Source organism: Argopecten irradians, chromosome 6 (assembly GCF_041381155.1).
Source record: "Argopecten irradians isolate NY chromosome 6, Ai_NY, whole genome shotgun sequence".
NCBI classification, from domain to species: domain Eukaryota; kingdom Metazoa; phylum Mollusca; class Bivalvia; order Pectinida; family Pectinidae; genus Argopecten; species Argopecten irradians.
The window spans coordinates 13,517,537-13,540,911 of record NC_091139.1 but is presented as its reverse complement, the minus strand read 5'-3'; the positions used below and the strand labels follow the sequence as shown (position 1 = coordinate 13,540,911).

Sequence of the window (23,375 nt, the reverse complement as noted above, 5' to 3'; positions counted from 1 at the left end):
CGTTTATGAGACATTCATCTGTCGAGGACAACCATTTTTGTTTTAGATTCCGACGTACTCACCAACCACTATATAAAGCATATGAATCGACATACGTGCGCTCAGTCTATACATATAAACCTAGCAGTTTTCCACTGTGCATTACCTACTAATACGCAAACAAAGTCCTTACCCGTAAAGCTGTATTGGGCTTGTTTTAGTAAGAAAACATGTATCCTCTAAGCTATCATTTAGATGTTTGTCAAAATGAAAAATATAAAACTACAAGTGAATAGAAATCCAAATAATAATCCGTCCACATATCTCCACATATAATCGTACTTGATGCATTCGACTGGCCATGTGCATCTGTCCCGAACAAACAACTCTAGCAAGGACACACCTGAATTGGACAAATTTTGGAATCTGGTGACAATATTTTCGTGTATTACTTCAATGAAACATTGTCAGGTGAGTGCAGTGTCTATTTTCAATTTGACATTGTTATTTGCAAAATCGGGACATGTGTATCTAAGACTAGATATGTTTACAATGACACACGTATGGCAAATCCTGTGCTTTATATTACACTGTATATAGGGGGTTGACAAGTGAAGGTTACAAAGTAGAGGAAAAGAAATATATGGCTGCCACTTCTTGGATACGATACTGTCATAACTGGGGGATGTCTTTGAAACAATTTGAGAAAAAATAATTTCATTATATTTTTAAAATTCAAATGCATACTTTTTAACTTGCGTTGTCAGCTTTAAGGTTGTGCAAGATTAAAGAGGTGGAGAAAACATTGAGTAACTGGAGAAAAAACAAGGGATGTACATTTCATACCTGCCAACTCTCTCATATGGGTTTTGAAGTTGCAACCAAGAGGTCATGGGCTAGTAATATACTACCATTGCAGTGCCCCCAATCCATTTAAAGCTAATTAATGAAAAAAATGAAATAAAAAGTTCAAATTTCAAAGAAGAAAATCCTGTCAAACATGGATGTGCCAGCTATAGATTTAAGTCTGTAAAGAATATTGAATTTACCGGCAGACATTTCTGTCACAAAGGGATTTTACAGCTACTGATAGTAGTTCAATATTTATTTGATTATGCTGTCATCCTTCAATTTGTTAGTTTTGCTATTAGTTTAATGTCTTATTAACAGCCCGTGTCATGTAAAGATGTGCCAGGTTTGTTTGTAAAGGAAGGCATGTGGAGTACCCACAGAAAAAACCACATGGGATTTGAACTCGCGACCAAGATGTAGAGGGCTTAAATACATAATATGTCGAGACATCATAACCACTTGGACAGCCACTGCGCTCCCCCTAAACTTCCTAAGTTAATTTAAATCAGAAACATACAAATAAATATATATTAGTGTCAGAAACATGTATACATAATAATAATATGTTTCTTTTAGTAAATTATGAATTTGTTTCTGTTTCGATGCAATAAGACACAAAACTAAAAAAAAAAAAAAAAAAAAAAAACAACAACACAGAAACATAATAATTTAATGTATCTGGTATAAGTTTTTATTGCAATATGTTTTAATTCTATTAGTTAGAAAAAGCAAATAATAATTAAACAAAACAAAATAGAAAAGTGAACCAGAGGCATAAATATATGTATTATGTTCCACGAAACTTTGAAGATTGAAGAACAATGAAGAATAGCTGGGATACTGAAACTTTGTAATACATTGTACCAGAAACATAAAGACATGTACTTATATATATGTATTAAGTATACATGTTTCTGATTGTACATTGTACATTTAAAAAATACATTGTTGTAATTTCACAGAAAACGATATTTAATCAAAATCATGGGGCTGTAAAATAAATTATTTCGCATACACGGTTACTAGCTCATCTAAAATCGAGTCATTTAATATTTTATTATTATTCCCGCCATCAATTCAAAGATCCAGCCATTAAACTTACATTCCTAAGCATGCGCACAAAGTTTGTACAAAGGTATTGTGGGATATGCTAAGTTTTGCATGCACACTAGAGCAAACCATTCAAAGGACAATTTTTTGCAAATATTTTTTAGTTCTGTTCGGTACTTTTAATGGTTCCAAATGCCTAAAAGAAAACAAGGTAAGTGATAACATATGTTAAATGAATTACGTTACTTCCGTACATGTGAACAAAGAGGAACTGAACGATCCTCTATCCTGTGATGAGCATATAGGACACTGTATTCAGGAACAGATACAATGTTGTACAGCCTTTCACGGGGTAGTATTTTGTGTCGCTACATTGTTCAACAATGTTTGTAAGATAACTGTATATTTTACCACTGTTATGTAAAAACGGGCACCTGTTACAATATGTAAACAATGCTCAATTCCGACCTCGTGTTGTATGACGCGCATATATTCCCGCCATTAAAGTTACGTTAATGTTGTTTATTTCGGAATTTCAAGATGTCATTGTGTATTGAAGTAACACACAAGCTCACGACACCACAAAATTACCACAAGCAAATCCCACGATCTGTAGTTACAGGCAATGTTGTGTGTTTAGATTTTGTAATTTCGTTTTGGCTTGTGTTTACATGTGGTGATCGAGGGAGTGTCACCAGTTTTGACGGATTATGACTGGTTGTAATCTCTCAGTTTATGCCCAGTTTAAAGATATTTTTCGTATCACAACTATTTTTTCTTGACTTTTTATTGGTGTTTGAAATAGAAGTGCATTATTGTCAGTTATTATGATAAATTAACAGTGTGTGACGTACAAATGTGTTAATTAGTACTAACGTTAACTACCTAGGCTTTACATTTGTACTTTATGTTATCTTTGATTACATGTTAAAATTAACTTTTGCAAACTCAATATTATGTTGCACAACTGTGTATTTATATAAACAAGTGTTAAGTGCAATATGAAAATGCATAGGCAGCGGGGTTTGAACCTGGGACCTCCGAACACTAGCTGGATGTTCTACCACGTCATCGACGAAGCAAGTGGTCCCCATCTTAGTCTGTGCCTGTTGAGAGGAAACAGGAGTTAACTAAATTTTTGGGCGAAGTTTTAGAAAATAGATTCACAAGCGTGTTAACAAAATTGAAGTTACTATAATTTGTTGATAAATGATAATATAGTAGTAGTTTTTTTATATTGTTATTGGTTTGTTTTGTTGTTTATAAGTAATGGTTGGAATGGTGGATGAGCCAATTGAAGTAATCACGATCAAATCTGGAAATAAAACGAAAAGCCATATTTTATCACAGGTAAGTAAAAACTTATCATTATATATATATCGATCCGAAATATGTAAACCAATCAACAGTTACAAATTCATGGAATCTTTGGTGTTCATACAATTATTATATTTATTATACCTGGTAAGCTACACTAAAATGTTTATGTAAGATATAATAATGATTTGACACAAGCTTTAAGTTTTCAAGATTGTTTACTCCAAAAAGAAATTTAAAGAGATTACCAGTTTTTGTTAGGAACATACATTGAAATGGTTAGACAGTTATTGAGTATATATACCAGGTAAAAACACGGAAAGTGAGGTTTAAACATATATATGTATTGTATACATACCGGATAAGTACTGCATGGAAGTTGACATCCATTGTATATTAGCATCATAGAGACAAGCTTGTCAAATGCCGAATCTGCATTTTGATGAAATGTTCATCTTTACAAACTGTTTAATTGCTGCAGGTGTTTGTTTTTGGTTGAAACACAGCACACATTTCATTCTTAGCTGTATTACTGCAGATGCTCGCAGTAAACTCCTGACAGATTTAGCTATTATTCTGCATTACAAAGACAATTGTTAATGGACATGATGTCAATTACCTGGGAACAGTAATTAATGTTTCAAGGTTTAAGAACAAATATCTGTTACTTCAACATCATCTCCTAAGATTTGTTTTGTTATTGATTGTTGAAGCTGACCTGGAACAAGATAAAATCTAGAAATAGGTTACACTGTATAGTTAGGGGTAAATCAGTAACTGAGAAGAGCCAAGAGAACCACTGCTACAATATATTTGTTTGGGGTTGTGGATATTTTCAGCTTTTACAGGAGTCCACATCTCCTTCCAGCTGCCCTGCTGGTAATAAGTTCTTAACTTTCCAGCTCTTGGCTGCTGAGAGGCCTTATATCGACATTTTCATCATCCACATAATGTATGCAGAGACTTGTACAAAAAATCAATAGATGTCGTATTTCATCAAGGAAGTGTTATAGAAGTAGCCGTGTGTCTTCTACAAATTACTGGCTCTCACAACATCAGTTCTCTCCTTTCTGTCCTCAAGGTCATTAACTGTCCTTAAGGTCAAGGGGTGTGCATCTTCATACAGCTTTTATCATACCTTACACAACATCGGCCCCCACCCTCCTTCTGTCCTCAAGGTTACGAGGAGTCTGCAGTACTCTAAGGCAACAACTGATTTTAATTCGAACTTATTTGGTGGTTTGAGTACCATGTATAATTGTACATGTCAAATTTATTTCAGTGCAGCCCTGTTAACTCCTTGTGAAGTTCACACCCTGTGAAGTTATGATATTCCTGGTAGTAATTGTATTCCTCTGTAAGGTTGATATATTAATATCATTGTGGAGTCTATGTATTGTGCATGGGTAAAATATGGACAAAAGAAGATTATGTTCAATTTGATGAGCATCATGGTCAAACAAAACTTTTAAACTTACGTGTTGATGTGTCTAAAGGATGAAACTTGTATCTTATAAAAGTTTGAGAGGAAAGAAAGCTAAGAAAACTTTGGACGGAAAGAAATAAATATAGCTTATGGAAGGACGGAAACTTAACACAACTGCTGCAATGTCATGTAAGATTATAAATGACATAAGTGTTTTGAAAGGTTTCTTGATTATACCTCTAAGTTGATAAAAAGTATAGTTTTTAATTTAAAATTCATCTAAGCCTCTTCACTCATTGTTAATTGGAGATTATGGTACTGTCACCTCATTGTGATGTCGGTTACCTTTGTTACAGTTTTAATGATGTTTGATGATTTTGTTTTTTAAAAACTGGCTGTTGATGTAGTGAAAGTTTTCTAATGCCTATAATTAATGCTGAGACACAGAGCTCATTGTTTAAACATGCATTGGCAAGGTTTCCTTATCAGAGCAGGCCTTGAGGACTTGACACTGTGCGTCTGCCTCTAATTCTGATATATAATGATGGATTAAATAACGTGTGTTGGACCCGTAGGTAACAACAGTATTAGTATATGTTTGGTGTTTTCGTTTTGTTGATACCCATAGAAGCCATGATCATACGCAGTGTCTAATTTACGTTGACCAGGGCTAACGACTTGCTAAAACATACAGGTACAGACTTAATTTACCTGAACTGTCCTTTATTATTGTGATAATCGTCAGCTGCGATCGTCAAGTTACCATGGTAACACTATTTTGACATGAAGGCAGTGTTGAGTGTGGATGCTGGGGTATTGATCCGCGCTGTGTCTGTCATCGTGGCTCTGAGCCTAGTATTAGGATCCGTACACTGATGGAATTCCACCAACTTTTAACTTGGACATGTTGGGCCAGCAGATCGCTGGCCATGGAGTCTATATCTCGGCCAACGTCAGCAGCTTCCTACTAATGAAGTTTTATAAAACATGTTAGAAATTTTGTTTTTATTTTGTTGGCCATTTTATTTCGTGGAATACTAGAAGTGGTAACACTTTATGAATAATTTTACAATAAAAACACGGAAGATTCAATTATTTATTAATGTGGTTAAAGCAGTTGATTTATATGTTATTTCGTCAGCAAGATTTGCCACATTTTAAATGTAGTACTACATTAATTACCTCTTCAGCTACCTTTTCCATGCACTTTCATATAAGTTAGCTAATCTGAAAAGTGATGGTCATTTAAATTTGACTATTCTGAAAATATAGATGAACAGTAATCATATGATTTGATTTGACAGGCTGTGATCATCCTGATTGATAATTAGCTCTAGGTTTTATAGCATAGATACTTACTAATTACCGGATTGTGTAAATTAATAAGATGAAAAAATGTATTGCCCATATTGTTAAGTGAATGGAAAAATGATCCCTGAATTTATAGACAAGATTGCAATGGCACTTTTGAATAACTTTGATGTTGTTCTATTGTTCTTGAGTTTAAAAAACTGTGAACTTAAAGAAAAAAAATACTAAAATTTATGGAGTTGAAAAAATTGTGATTATTGAAAAAAGAATTAGGGGTTCAAAACTAAATTAGGACTAGCCTTCATAAAAAATAAAACTAAAATTGTACAAAATTAGCCACAAACCAAAAAATCAAATGAATAAACCTACAGGGTTTTCATATTTCCAGTCTTCATTTAATTGAAGGTAATTAAAATTGGTGCCTCAAAAACTCAGGGATGAGGCATTTATTGGGTTGAATACAGTATCCATGATATTACCTATCTCCTTGAATACCAAATCGGAAATGTTCTTGCTAAAACGAGAAAATAATGTACCAATGTAATTAAATATAGTCAAGATTAAAATTTCCCACCTCAGTCGAAAGCCCCTGTAACATGGGTAGTCTTGTATATATCTTTCCTTTTCAAATATATTTAAATTAATGAATTATATAAGATATTTTGTAAACATGGCTTTGACAATTAGATTATATCACAGTAGTCTTACAGATTCATGCTTATAAGGCACTAAATATGATATCAGTACTTATTCAAGTGTGTATTGATTTTTGTATAATTCATCGATGAAGTGATTTTCATATGAAGTGAATTGAATATTTTATTTTGTGTCAAATATCCATTAGATTTTGGATTATCATAACAATATCTGTGTTCGGCTGATAGAAAGTCGGTGTAATATGAGCAAGTTCAGAACTATTGATTTTTGTACCTGTGAACAGAGATTCCCGCCATCTCTGTTGTCTAGGAGAACAGTTATGGATGATAGAAGTGTAGAACTTCACTATAATTACTAAACTTGTGATTCTATATAGTTTGTCACACTTGACTGCACACCACTGATTGACATGTGTGCCTGTAGAAGAGAATCCCCTTCAGTACTATTATCTCCATCAGATCAATACTTCATATAAATGTTAAAAGTGACCTCCATTTTGTTGCCAGTTACCATAATAGGAATGGTCCTCAGGAACGCCAAGAGTATAAATATCTCTTACCGCTACTATTTATTGTGTAGTTTTCAGATAATCAGACAGTGAGTTTGCCCCTCAGGGCTAAAGAGAATCCGTTATGTTGTCTAAAGCATCAGAATGTTTAGTTGAACTCTATAGTATAGCAATTTGTTTGTCTGTTTTTGTGTGTTTTTCGGGGTAGAACATATAGCCATAGGTACAAAACAGGTAACTGTCAACTATTGAAAAGTGTCGCCTAACTTTGTGTGACTCCTAGGGGAGTTATTGTTCAACATCTGTTCAAGGTATTCAATAATTCAAGTACTTGATAATAGAGATTCATTACCATGCATAGCTAAAACTCCAGTAGCCAATCAGAGCGCTCGACTCATAGGACAAAGGCCTGTGTTGGTGCTCTGTGAGAGACAGCCACAGCAGCTCCGAGGCAGCTTGGAGAACAGTGTACACAAAGCAGGCTTAGTGCTTCTATAGGCTTCATGTTAATGAGGGTAGCCTCACTTGCCGTACTTGTAGGCCGTCACAAACTTACCTGCTAGTTTGTTCCTACATACCCATTGTGAAAACCTACACATTTAAAGTGGTATTATCCAGGTGAGTTGTATATTTGACAGATGTTGCACCTGTTTGTGTCACTTTGGAGGCAGATTGAAGCGGATTGTGCTATTTTTCGACAGTTGTGTAAAGTCGTCCAAGTCTCTGACATTTCTACAGAGTTGTGCATGAAACTGATTAATTATTAATGAGACTGAAAGTATTGGTGGTTGTTTGTAGAACTTTTGTTACACCTTTGAATTGGTCATCAGAATATAGGTACAGGTAAGTAAAGTGGACAGGTGGTGAGGATACGACAGGTGACCATTTTGGAACAAAAGTACATAATCGATGAGGTCTCCAACTAAGTCGTGGAAACTTATGTTAATGACATGAGTCAAGTTCTGCCAGTTTGATCCAATATGGCTGATAGCTCAGAAACTTGTTGATGTAGTGTACGACAATAGTTTCATTGTGGTTGGAAATGTTGATTTTGAACCTTTTTCTATGTCTGTTGGATTTTGATGGACAAATACATGGAGATATTTATTGATTTTTGACAGAATCAAATTAAATCAACAAATCAACAATTCACCGGATTGGAAAACCGCTCCAGAAAACCAGGGTCAGCACCAGCATCAAGTAAGTTACTTGTTTTTACTCATCTTACTTCAGTTACACACTTATTTTCACAGTTTAATAAGTTTCAGCTATAAATATATTGTAACCATCAGATAAAGGATGATATAGGTATATAATAGATACTTACAAACTCCAGCAGGAAATTAAGGTTTCTTTGTGAAGTTATATATTATTGATTTTCTTGTTACTTTGTTTGAGGAATAATATTCTGTCACGGATTAAAGTGTGCGCAGTATTGAATATCAGATTTAATTAGGTGTAGGAAAGCATGGAATTTAATAGAAAATGATTTTAGAGATCTAGAAATTGTACAGATCACATCTGCTCTATTAGTTGGACTACTTACATAAATACATCTAGAAGAAGAAAAATAAGAAATAAAAAATTCTAAACTTGTCAAGAATTGAAATTTATTCTTAAATTAGGTACTTAATTTTCATTATTTTTATTCCTTATGTGGTTTTGAAGTAAATGTTTAGTTCTTTAAGGAAAAGGCCGAAATGTTTTTGTTTTAACTTATTTTGTAACTTTTAATCTTTTATGTATTTTCTAAAAAAAAAACATGGTTCTTCTATTTTAAAAACCAACTGGTACTTTCAGTATATATGTGATATATTCATAGGCCTCATTAAGAAGATATTCATAGTTGATATGACGAAAGAAATCTGATCTTTTGTGACTTACTATTAACAGGTATTGATTTTCTGGCCTTTGTGGGGTCATACCTGTCGAGGATTTACCTGTGATGTGTCACACACAGAATTATCCCTATTCTAACTGTATAAGGGCAGATGTTAGCCAGGTAAAGGGGATACCAGCAGGTGTTTACCGCACGTGAACGGCTCGCTTTAGACAGACTCAGAGTAAATACCTAGACTATTGTTTGGTCGCGTGCCGGCTGACTCCCGTGGCAAAACTACACACTGAAAATTAAACTCTCACATAACTACACAAAAGACTCTCCAGAGTTATGGCAAAATGATTCTGAAAAGTTTCTCAGAGGGTGAATAGATAATGTTAAACAGTGTGGGGTAGACAAAGAGTACATGTGTGTACTTAAGGATTCTAGACCTTCATGATACTAAGGGGAATTAAACATATCACTGATGTTTGCATGCATATGTGATTAACCAAAAAGTGATAAAAAATAGATAAAAAAGAAATACCTTTAAAGTAACATAAAAGCCTTTACATATTTATCTTCATAACAGCAATGAAAAACAACCCAGTAAATTTATAAATTTGTATTTATAACATTGCTTTTATTTCCTTTATGTTAAAAAAAAATACTATAACTCGTGGTCTTATAATGTAGTTTTGTTGGTAATTCTGTGAGAGTAATGTACATGTGCATGTAGTAGCATTTTCAGAATAGCCTGATCATGAACAACATTAGGTTTATAATATGAAATGAATTCAAAACCAGGAAGAAATAATTATTATGGTCATAGTATGGGATTCTATAAAAACATATAAGTTTGAGTCCAGTTTCATTAAATATCATGGATTAAAATCTGTTTTATCACATAATCCGCCTGATATCCAATGATTTCGCCTGTGTAATATTTTTGCATATGTCACTAGTGTAAGTTAACCTGGAGCGATTTTCATTGGCTGGAAATGCATTGTGACATAATACAGAAACAATATAATGGCGTCAGGAAACATGGCGTGACGTCGAGATTATGAGGACGGCGGGGCAAAATGGCAGCCTCTGTTGATGTGCGTCATGTCTGTTATTTACATGTTGTTGTCAAATTCTGAAATTTTATACTTGTATATCACTCACATAGGTATATATATCAAAGTACATGTATATTAGCTCTAATCATCAGACCTGGTCCTGATTTCTCAAAACGAAAGTACAGAATTAAGTCAAACCTTTTACCCTATGTAACTTACTTAATGAAAAAAAAGTTACTTAACTCAGCTTTGACTTGGAAATTGTTGGTTTTTTTTTTGAGAATAATAGAATCTTACATGGGTCTGTGAAGTGGACAGGGATATCTCAAACCTCGTGAAAGAAATTGGCCGTCAAAACCAGCCAAAATCTTTCACTCGGGTTGAGATATCCCTGTCCACTTCACAGACCCATGTAAGATTCTTTTTCTTCCATACTTAGTAGAAAAAATGATGAAATTTCACTTGGTTTCCAACTTTTTCCTCGCAGGAACGTTATACGTTATACGTCAAAATTGATGACATCATCTACAATGCAATCCGAAGTTACGCCGCATGTATTGATGACTTCACGTTATTGTCTAGCGCGTGTGAGCTGTCTTACACCCCCCTGTGTATGATAGAAATATCTTTTCCCTAGCAACCACGGGATATCCCTGTGAAGTATGAAAGAAATCTGGGTGTGATTCGTCAGTTAACCCCCTTTCTGGGTACATCCTCAATGCAATCCTTTAACTGGGTAGGAGAATGTGTTATTGCTGGTCGTTATGATCACTACTGTCAGTACTTGTAAAGGTTGTCATTAGGGAAATCAATTAACTGTTGGTAGGATTCCCAGCTCCGATGACATGATCAACTTTTACTCTAATAGGGATATTGAGCATTATGATACAGGCTGATATGTAATGGCCTTTGGCCTCTAAATCTTGTGGATATTACTTTTCTTATCAGATATTGGAAACCTGTCATCCTAAAAGGAAATTTCAATCATAGCTATTGTGATCATTCACTAATACTACACATAATATGATTGGTGCCTTGTTAAGAAAAAGGTAAAAAATTACCGGTACTAATGTAAACATATGAGATATCTGCCACATGATGTATCAAGCTAATTATATTATGACAGTGTTTAGTTCTTCTTGACTATTACATTACCATACTGATAGTGTAAATTGTAGCCTTTATGCTGAGGTTCCTGTGCATATGTGACATCCCAGATTTAAACTAAATTTGTTTTATATCCCTAAATGGTCATTCCTTTGACTTAAAAATCAATTTAACTAGATGATTATGAGAACAAGATGTTTATTAACCTTATGTAGATAAAACCCATTGATTAAAATTTGTACCATATCAAATATCTGTTCATTAGAATAAACAAAAACACTTGAATACATGGATTTTGAGAATCTTTTAAATCACTAAAAAGTTCTCAATATTAATTTACTTCCACTTTGGTTAACAACTCTGCAGGTATATGGTACAGGTGTTTTAATGAAACCTGCTTTCCCGATTATTGCATGATCATAAAAAGGTGACTAAACTTCCTCTTTTTTCCTCACCAACTTTCTTATTATAATAGTCCACATTAAACCACAGGGGACTATGTAGTGTTTGATCAAGTCGGTGTGTTTTCCAAACTTGACAACAAAGTGATGACTTCACACAAAGGTAGCATATGAGAAATATACCTTCGGATTGAATTTGGGGCCAAAAGGTCAACTACAAAGATCGCTGTTACTAAAAAAAATTTGTTTCACAACTTTTAGTTTCTGGATAATAACTTTAAAACACATCAACAGAATTTGTTCAAACTTCATACAGTGGTAACATAGGAAATAATACAGCTTGGGATTGATTCTGGGATCAAAATGTCAACTACAAAGGTCACTGTTGCTAAAAATAGATTGTTTCACAAATTTTAATTTCAGGATGATAACTTGAGAATACATTCCATGACCTCTGGCCTAGAATTGGAACATTTCAGGTCATACTAGTAGCTGTTTATATTTGCGTGAGAATTAACCCCACCAAACCAAAGTTTCCATATGCGACTCACTGATTGGTTAACCATAGGGGTCATGCTTAGATGACCCGGAATAGGGAGTTGTTGGATCTTGTATTGGAGCATGTGTAGAGCATCATAGTAGACGGGAATTACAAGACTAATTTTGATAAGATTGCCCCACATAGGGATACAAACTCATGACCAAGAGGTTGAGGGCAGGTGGATAACTTAGCCACTCAGCCACCATTTGAGAGATCAAGTACTATACATATATACATCTCTAGCTGTCATATCACATTTATATGATATCTTTGAAAAACTGTGGGTAACTGATTTAAATGATAGGTTAACAATCGCCAACATGCTCAGTTTTTTTGTTTTTTTTTGTTTTTTTTTTCATTTTGTCAAATTATTAGGTCAGAGTACCTTACACCATAACCTCCCATCTGACTCATGGATAGATACAGCGTGTTTAACAATTCTAAATTATCCTTTGGCATAGTAAGTGTTTCCACTTTTTATCAAGCATCCTTATCAACAAATGTGGAAGGATTGTTTTAGATTCAGGACACAGCTATATATAGACAGATCAATGTGGAGAGTACCTGTCTTCTTAGAACAAGAGATAAAAAAGCATATTTTAATGTATAACAGGATACAATCATTGGAATAGATTTTGCTGAAGGCATTAAAGGTTTTACATTTAATATTGATATTTTTCTTTAGCAAAGACATTTTTACCCTGTAGCAGTTAAGAAAGTAAAGGTTTCAACTAAATAGCAAAGAAGAATATTGATTTTTGCTCAACTATGAAAACTGAGAGCATCTGATATGTAACGGGGGGCCTAGCTATTACTGTGTATGGGCACAAAAACAAGATGAGGAGATCAAATGGGAATGAAGCCACAGGGTGGCAGAGGAATAAAAAGGCAACAATACAAAACCGCAGGGATAAAATGGCAACAATATGAAATAGCAGGGTGGCACAGGGATAAAATGGCAACTATACAAAACCAAAGGGTGGCACAGGAACAAAATAGCATCAATAAAAATAGCTGGGTGGCCCATGAATAACATGGCACCAGTACTAAATCACAGGGTGGCACATGCAAAACTTGGCAACAATACAAAACCATAGGGTGCCAAAGGGATAACATTGCTGCAATAAAAAACCACAGAGTGCCACAGGGATAACATGGCAACAGTACAAACCACATGGTGGCACAGGGATAACATGGCAACAATACAAAACCACAGGGTGGCACAGGGATAACATGGCAACAATACAAAACCACAGGGATAACATGGCAATTATAAGTACAAAACCACAGGGTGGCACAGGGATAACATGGCAACAAAACAAAAGCATGGGGTGCCACCACGGATGGCACAGGGATAACATGGCAACATGGGAATAGAGTTTGTATAAATTTTGGCTTTGACCCCCTGGGGCAGAAAGAGGTGGGTCCAACAGGGAATTTAGAGGTAAATCTTGAAATTCCTTAGGGAAAACAATTATCCTGTATTCAGAACATAACTTGGCATTTCAAACCAGATTAGTGATACAGGCCCTATCGACCTCTTGTATAATTACTGTTATCAAACCTAAATTTGTGTGCAGTTAATTTTTGGGTATTTTGCAGATGATAGGTGACCTCAAAAAAGTAATCAACACAAAGTAGCTTAAAAAACAAAATAGAATCATAAGATTGTAGATCAAGAAATTGCATTGTCGGATAAGTCGTTTGGCAGAAAAACAAAATTAAGTCATTGTGACATTAATTTGGTTTACAGTATACAAATGTATATATAAAGTATGGGATATAACCCATTGGTTCTGATGAATTATAAATCATATGAAAGTCAACAACATTTCTTTCAGCCTTTCATTTCTTTTTTCCATGCAGTATTATTACGTCTTGCATACATGTTTATATCTCTGGTTGAAATCTATGCATAAGATAATGAGGGATACAACTACTTGTCTGTGGCTGTAACTTAATACTATTGTGATCTGGTAACGAGATTATAACTTGTACTTTCAGATGCTGCAAATACATGTGGTTTTACTGAGGTTAGTGTCTTAAATCAATATAACAAGGATATTCGAAAGAAAATATTTACGATTGTTTTTATTTGGTTTGTGCTGAAGGAAACCTTATAGACTGATGACCAATTAGAAGCTAATGGTACTAGTTTGTTATTGTACATAGACAGATCATTAGGTCTTGTTGGTTTCCCTAAATCTATGTTGAAAGTTTTAAAATTCTAATTAATTTGTGATTATTCATGATCAGAAGCCATAAATCCGGAAGTTGCCTTTATTTAATTAACCTTGTTCTTTTGCCATGATGTTGATCATATAGACATTTAATCTTTATTTACTTCATGTTATATTCCTAACAAATTGATTATGATTTACTTTATGGAAGACCATGCATGCATTAAAATATTTCAATAGTTTAATCTACCACAAGCATTACCAGCTATTTAGGTGAATTAGTGGCATAGAGTTTTAATGAGTTTAATGATTTTAATCATTTAGATTTACATATAAAAACATAACATAACTTTTAATTTATGAATTACATGTAGGATGTTTGTATATGTTACATAACTTGTAATTTATGAATTATTTCAATTCCATGTAGAATGTTTGTAATCGTAAAATCAAAATGAAATTGTCAAAATGGCGGAGATTTCCCATTACATCTTTATCTTACTATAATTCAATTTTACTTGTTACGAGCATTTTCATTGGCTAAAAATTTTTCTTTACCGGCCCATATAGGAAAAAATGGCGTCGCCGTTTGTAACATTGCTTCTGATTGTCTGAAATGACAGCGTAATGATTTCATTGACAAAAGAATTCAAAAAATGAATTTGAATATTGAAGATATTATCTTTAGTAAATTGAACTATAAGGATTAATTTGAATAGATTTTTTATGTTACGGAGATATAACACAAAAATCTGAGTGTACTCTCAGTCACTCATCATAAACCGCTATGCAGTTTATTTAGAGTACACTCAGATTTTTTTGTTATATCTCCACAGCATAAAAAATCTATTCAGGTTAATCCTTAAACAAACAAAAAACTGCAGTAACAAATGTTTCAACTCTGTTTTTCAGAACAAAAATGATGAAACTGATGGAGAAATGAAAGAAAAGGATGGTATGTATCAGAAAACAAAGTTTTGATTATTTTACTTAAACAATTTTTATACACATCCATAAATTATATATTATATATTATATATATATATTATTAAGCATCCATAAATTCTTTTATTTTTCGTACAAGTTTTCACGATTTGGGCTAATAACGAGAAAATCAAATTTGAGCATTCTTCAAATTTTACATTTTGGTAATAATGGCAAATGATTCATCAATTGTTCACTTTTCAGCGGATCTGTAAGAATATCAATCTAAAAAAACAAAAACAATTTCCTATATAGTACATATGCATGCAGGCATAAGAACTGACAACCTTTTCTATGAATACAGGGGGCAGATTTTAACTTGGATCATAAATCAAAGATTTTAACTATAGACTAACTACATTTTTGTTGCATTTATTGTCATCCTTTTACATTTATATTTTGATGATAATTGACCTAAATTATTGTGGACTCCTTTGTATATTTTGATGATAATTGACCTAATTAATCCCTTGTGTTGTAGATGCAGTAATAACTGGTCTGTCTGTGGGTCATTCTGCAGGAAAATATTCTAGTCACAGAAGGTAATTTAATATTATAAATGTTATGACTTTTATATGTAATATTGAAATTTGTACATTTTATAAGGTCTTTTCCTAAGTCCTATCTGAACATCAAGGAATCTTAAACAAATTATTCATAGCAGTATGTTGACTGTACATTGGTGCATACCAGGTACCAAAATTTAAAATGTTCATCCTTCCTTTGTTATTTTCAGTATCGATAACTGTCCAATGGCAGCTAAAAAGAGGAAACAGGCGGAAGCAGGGGAGGATAGTGATGTACCTGTAACTAAGTGTATCAAAGTGGAGAAAGTTGACCCCGCTGGGGAAGTGGTAGAACTGATCAAAGTCAAGGTCGAGAAGGAGGAGGACAATGTCGTTACTGATGTAGAACAGCAGTGCTTTAAGGAGGCCGAGAAGGCCTTACGTAGTCTATCAGGTGAGATGGATACAAACGAGGTGATCATTGATGCGAGTGCTAATGTGGAGATTAAAGAGGAAATCTGTAGTGATGGAGAGGATGTTACCATGGAAACAACCTCAGAGGACACGGTAATGATCACAAAAGTGGTAACGGCTCCTAAACCAGATGTTGTAGAGATCAAGGTGGAGAAAATTGATGATGCACCGACATTGTCACAAGGCACAGAAAGTGTTGTTAGTGACCAGTCTCAGGAGGAAATTCTCATCAAGATAGAGGAGCAGTGTGCTACTATCCAGTCCCAGACTGATCAGACCTCCACCACACAAACAAATGTAATGGACACTAAGGTGGAGATGGAGGTACCTACCATACAGACCTCTAACGCTACAGGTATTCCTCTCCCCATATCTCTCATCAGCAACCTCAGTCAGATCCAGGCTGCCATGGAGGCCACGGCAGAAAACGTCCTCCCTAAAGTGGAGGAAAACGAGGAGGAGGATGAGGAGCCTGGTTTCCAAGTCGTGGCCGAGTGGGGTGCTTCTGAAGCAGCCAAAACAGCATCTGGAACTGTGGGAGTAGGAGGTGATGATATGAAACCCATGTTAGCACCAGATGAAACTAAAGATAAAGGTTGGTATTGGCTTCCAATAGATATGATTGGAAGCAATATTAGTTTCTTAACTCAACCTTGTGGTCCCCAAAGCCATACTGAGTATTTTGAGTAATTTTCACTATACATTTTAGTATGCTGCATTTAAATATTTGGTAACATGTAGTTTTACCATAGATCTGCTGAATTTTAGCTAATGAGGTTTGAATTTATAGACTTACCGGTATAGCTTTGTATTGTTTGTAAGATTTGTTTTTGTACATTGTAAAGTGTGAAGTTTATCTTTTCTAATATATTCATTTTGAGTTGAGAATACTTTAGGTCGTATTAAAGTGATCATATATGTTGAGGAATTGAATATTATTTCTTGGAGAAGTGAAATTGTTTCTTTTTCCCCCTTGTGTAGACGTGAAGTGTCCCACCCCAGGATGTGATGGAACAGGTCATACCACAGGGTTATATTCACATCATAGAAGGTAAGGCACATCAAAATACAGATTATAACACACAGTATCACATCATTGAAGGTAACGCACATCAAAATACTGATTATAACACACACATCAAAATACTGATTATAACACACAGTATCACATCATAGAAGGTAACGCACATCAAAATACTGATTATAACACACAGTATCATATGGAAGGTAACGCACATCAAAATACAGATTATAACACACAGTATCACATCATAGAAGGTAACGCACATCAAAATACTGATTATAACACACAGTATCACATCATAGAAGGTAACGCACATCAAAATACTGATTATAACACACAGTACACATAGAAGGTAACACACATAAAATACTGATTATAACACACAGATCACATAAAGGTAACACATCAAAATACTGATATAACACACATAAATAGAGGTAACCACATACTGATTATAACACACAATCCACACAGTATCACATCATAGAAGGTAACGCACATCAAAATACTGATTATAACACACAGTATCACATCATAGAAGGTAACGCACATCAAAATACTGATTATAACACACAGTATCACATCATAGAAGGTAACGCACATCAAAATACTGATTATAACACACACAGTATCACATAGAAGGTAACGCACATAAAACGATTACACACAGTATCACATAAAGGTAACGCACATCAAAATACTGATTATAACACACAGTATCACATCATAGAAGGTAACGCACATCAAAATACTGATTATAACACACAGTATCACATAGAAGGTAACGCACATCAAAATACTGATTATAACACACAGTATCACATAGAAGGTAACGCACATCAAAATACTGATTATAACACACAGTATCACATCATAGAAGGTAACGCACATCAAAATACTGATTATAACACACAGTATCACATCATAGAAGGTAACGCACATCAAAATACAGATTATAACACACAGTATCACATCATAGAAGGTAACGCACATCAAAATACAGATTATAACACACAGTATCACATCATAGAAGGTAACACACATCAAAATACAGATTATAACACACAGTATCACATCATAGAAGGTAACGCACATCAAAATACAGATTATAACACACAGTATCACATCATAGAAGGTAACGCACATCAAAATACTGATTATAACACACAGTATCATATGGAAGGTAACGCACATCAAAATACTGATTATAACACACAGTATCACATCATAGAAGGTAACACACATCAAAATACTGATTATAACACACAGTATCACATCATAGAAGGTAACGCACATCAAAATACAGATTATAACACACAGTATCACATCATAGAAGGTAACGCACATCAAAATACTGATTATAACACACAGTATCACATCATAGAAGGTAACGCACATCAAAATACTGATTATAACACACAGTATCACATCATAGAAGGTAACGCACATCAAAATACTGATTATAACACACAGTATCACATCATAGAAGGTAACGCACATCAAAATACTGATTATAACACACAGTATCACATCATAGAAGGTAACGCACATCAAAATACTGATTATAACACACAGTATCACATCATAGAAGGTAACGCACATCAAAATACTGATTATAACACACACATCAAAATACTGATTATAACGCACATCAAAATACTGATTATAACACACAGTATCACATCATAGAAGGTAACGCACATCAAAATACTGATTATAACACACAGTATCACATCATAGAAGGTAACGCACATCAAAAATACAGATTATAACACACAGTATCACATCATAGAAGGTAACGCACATCAAAATACAGATTATAACACACAGTATCACATCATAGAAGGTAACGCACATCAAAATACAGATTATAACACACAGTATCACATAGAAGGTAACGCACATCAAAATACTGATTATAACACACAGTATCACATCATAGAAGGTAACGCACATCAAAATACTGATTATAACACACAGTATCACATCATAGAAGGTAACGCACATCAAAATACTGATTATAACACACAGTATCACATCATTGAAGGTAACGCACATCAAAAACTGAGATTATATATACACATCACAGTATACACAACCGTAACATCATGAAGGTAAACAGCACATCAAAATACTGATTATAACACACAGTATCACATCATAGAAGGTAACGCACATCAAAATACTGATTATAACACACAGTATCACATCATAGAAGGTAACGCACATCAAAATACAGATTATAACACACAGTATCACATAGAAGGTAACGCACATCAAAATACTGATTATAACACACAGTATCACATCATAGAAGGTAACGCACATCAAAATACTGATTATAACACACAGTATCACATCATAGAAGGTAACCACATCAAAATATTATAACACACATATCACATAGAAGTAACACACATCAAAATACTGATTATAACACACAGTATCACATAGAAGGTAACACATCAAAATACAGATTATAACACACAGTATCACATAGAAGGTAACGCACATCAAAATACTGATTATAACACACAGTATCACATAGAAGGTAACACACATCAAAATACAGATTATAACACACAGTATCACATAGAAGGTAACACACATCAAAATACTGATTATAACACACAGTATCACATCATAGAAGGTAACACACATCAAAATACTGATTATAACACACAGTATCACATCATAGAAGGTAACGCACATCAAAATACAGATTATAACACACAGTATCACATCATAGAAGGTAACACACATCAAAATACAGATTATAACACACAGTATCACATAGAAGGTAACGCACATCAAAATACTGATTATAACACACAGTATCACATCATAGAAGGTAACACACATCAAAATACTGATTATAACACACAGTATCATATGGAAGGTAACGCACATCAAAATACTGATTATAACACACAGTATCACATAGAAGGTAACACACATCAAAATACTGATTATAACACACAGTATCACATCATAAAGAGTAACGCACATCAAAATACTGATTATAACACACAGTATCACATAGATAAAAAAAGATAAAAAACGCACATCAAAATACTGATTATAACACACAGTATCACATATAGAAGGTAACGCACATCAAAATACTGATTATAACACACAGTATCACATAGAAGGTAACGCACATCAAAATACTGATTATAACACACAGTATCACATAGAAGGTAACGCACATCAAAATACTGATTATAACACACAGTATCACATCATAGAAGGTAACGCACATCAAAATACTGATTATAACACACAGTATCACATAGAAGGTAACGCACATCAAAATACTGATTATAACACACAGTATCACATCATAGAAGGTAACGCACATCAAAATACAGATTATAACACACAGTATCACATAGAAGGTAACGCACATCAAAATACTGATTATAACACACAGTATCACATCATAGAAGGTAACGCACATCAAAATACTGATTATAACACACAGTATCACATAGAAGGTAACGCACATCAAAATACTGATTATAACACACAGATATCACATCATAGAAGGTAACGCACACATCAAAATACTGATTATAACACACAGTATCACATAGAAGGTAACGCACATCAAAATACTGATTATAACACACAGTATACACACACAGTATCACATAGAAGGTAACAACATCAAAAAATACTGATTATAACACACAGTATCACATCATAGAAGGTAACGCACATCAAAATACTGATTAAAACACATATCACATAGAAGGTAACGCACATCAAAAACGATTATAACACACAGTATCACATAAGAAGGTAACACACATCAAAATACTGATTATAACACACAGTATCACATCATAGAAGGTAACACACATCAAAATACTGATTATAACACACAGTATCACATCATAGAAGGTAACGCACATCAAAATACTGATTATAACACACAGTATCACATCATAGAAGGTAACGCACATCAAAATACTGATTATAACACACAGTATCACATCATAGAAGGTAACACACATCAAAATACTGATTATAACACACAGTATCACATCATAGAAGGTAACGCACATCAAAATACTGATTATAACACACAGTATCACATCATAGAAGGTAACGCACATCAAAATACTGATTATATACACACAGTATCACATCATATAGAAGGTAACGCACATCAAAATACTGATTATAACACACAGTATCACATCATAGAAGGTAACGCACATCAAAATACTGATTATAACACACAGTATCACATCATAGAAGGTAACGCACATCAAAATACTGATTATAACACACAGTATCACATCATAGAAGGTAACACACATCAAAATACAGATTATAACACACAGTATCATATAGAAGGTAACGCACATCAAAATACAGATTATAACACACAGTATCACATCATAGAAGGTAACGCACATCAAAATACTGATTATAACACACAGTATCACATCATAGAAGGTAACGCACATCAAAATACTGATTATAACACACAGTATCATCATCATAGAAGGTAACGCACATCAAAATACAGATTATAACACACACAGTATCACATCATAGAAGGTAACGCACATCAAAATACTGATTATAACACAGTATCACATATGAAGGTAACGCACATCAAAATACAGATTATAACACACAGTATCATGATAGGTAACGCACATCAAAATACATTATAACACACAGTATCACATATAGAAGGTAACGCACATCAAAATACAGATTATAACACACAGTATCACATCATGAAGGTAACGCACATCAAAATACAGATTATAACACACAGTATCATATGGAAGGTAACGCACATCATCAAAATACTGATTATAACACACAGTATCACATCATAGAAGGTAACGCACATCAAAATACTGATTATAACACACAGTATCACATCATAGAAGGTAACGCACATCAAAATACAGATTATAACACACAGTATCACATCATAGAAGGTAACGCACATCAAAATACTGATTATAACACACAGTATCACATCATAGAAGGTAACGCACATCAAAATACTGATTATAACACACAGTATCACATCATAGAAGGTAACGCCACATCAAAATACTGAATTATAACACACAGTAATCACATCATTGAAGGTAACGCACATCAAAATACTGATTATAACACACAGTATCACATCATAGAAGGTAACGCACATCAAAATACTGATTATAACACACAGTATCATATGGAAGGTAACGCACATCAAAATACAGATTATAACACACAGTATCACATCATAGAAGGTAACGCACATCAAAATACTGATTATAACACACAGTATCACATCATAGAAGGTAACGCACATCAAAATACAGATTATAACACACAGTATCACATCATAGAAGGTAACGCACATCAAAATACTGATTATAACACACAGTATCATATGGAACCAGTATTCACATAGAAGGTAACGCACATCAAAATACTGATTATAACACACAGTATCACATCATAGAAGGTAACACACATCAAAATACAGATTATAACACACAGTATCACATAGAAGGTAACGCACATCAAAATACTGATTATAACACACAGTATCACATCATAGAAGGTAACGCACATTAAAAAACAGATTATAACACACAGTATCATATGAAGGTAACGCACATCAAAATACTGATTATAACACACAGTATCACATCAGGGTAACACACATCAAAATACAGATTATAACACACAGTATCACATAGAAGGTAACGCACATCAAAATACTGATTATAACACACAGTATCACATAGAAGGTAACACACATCAAAATACAGATTATAACACACAGTATCACATAGAAGGTAACGCACATCAAAATTGTATCTACTTCTCTTGCTAAATTAGTTACTGATGATTTTAACCGTAACCAGATTTGTTTCACACTTCCATCATGCCTAATGACACTTTCACAAAAATTTAACTTTGTATGTTTCTACTGTATCTGCTTCATGTATTTTGGCAGCTTCTGATCAAATGCAGAATTTAATGAAAAGAAATTAGTTTAAAGGAGTAAAAATTAGAAGACCCTTAGTTTGTGAATCAGTGATTTCATTAACATATGGAAATGTCAGTTCGAGACCGTATGTAGACTGTACTATTATTAATTTGTATTTTAATTTGTAATCCACAGGTTAGATTTACGTCT

At 33.8% G+C, this 23,375-nt stretch overlaps 1 protein-coding gene across 1 annotated transcript in view; it reads left to right on the top strand.

The window, feature by feature from the left end:
- Nucleotides 1–1,953: 1,953 nt before the first annotated feature.
- The window catches only part of LOC138325043 (myelin transcription factor 1-like), a 41,115-nt gene continuing 19,693 nt past the window's right edge, over nt 1,954–23,375 (top strand). Inside the window, exons 1-8 of the mRNA XM_069270400.1 lie at nt 1,954–2,092; nt 3,149–3,231; nt 8,222–8,300; nt 14,037–14,065; nt 15,125–15,167; nt 15,678–15,738; nt 15,933–16,771; nt 17,158–17,227. Coding sequence (XP_069126501.1) covers nt 2,074–2,092; nt 3,149–3,231; nt 8,222–8,300; nt 14,037–14,065; nt 15,125–15,167; nt 15,678–15,738; nt 15,933–16,771; nt 17,158–17,227 — 1,223 coding nt within the window. The 5' untranslated portion in view covers nt 1,954–2,073. The remainder of the gene's footprint in view (nt 2,093–3,148; nt 3,232–8,221; nt 8,301–14,036; nt 14,066–15,124; nt 15,168–15,677; nt 15,739–15,932; nt 16,772–17,157; nt 17,228–23,375) is intronic.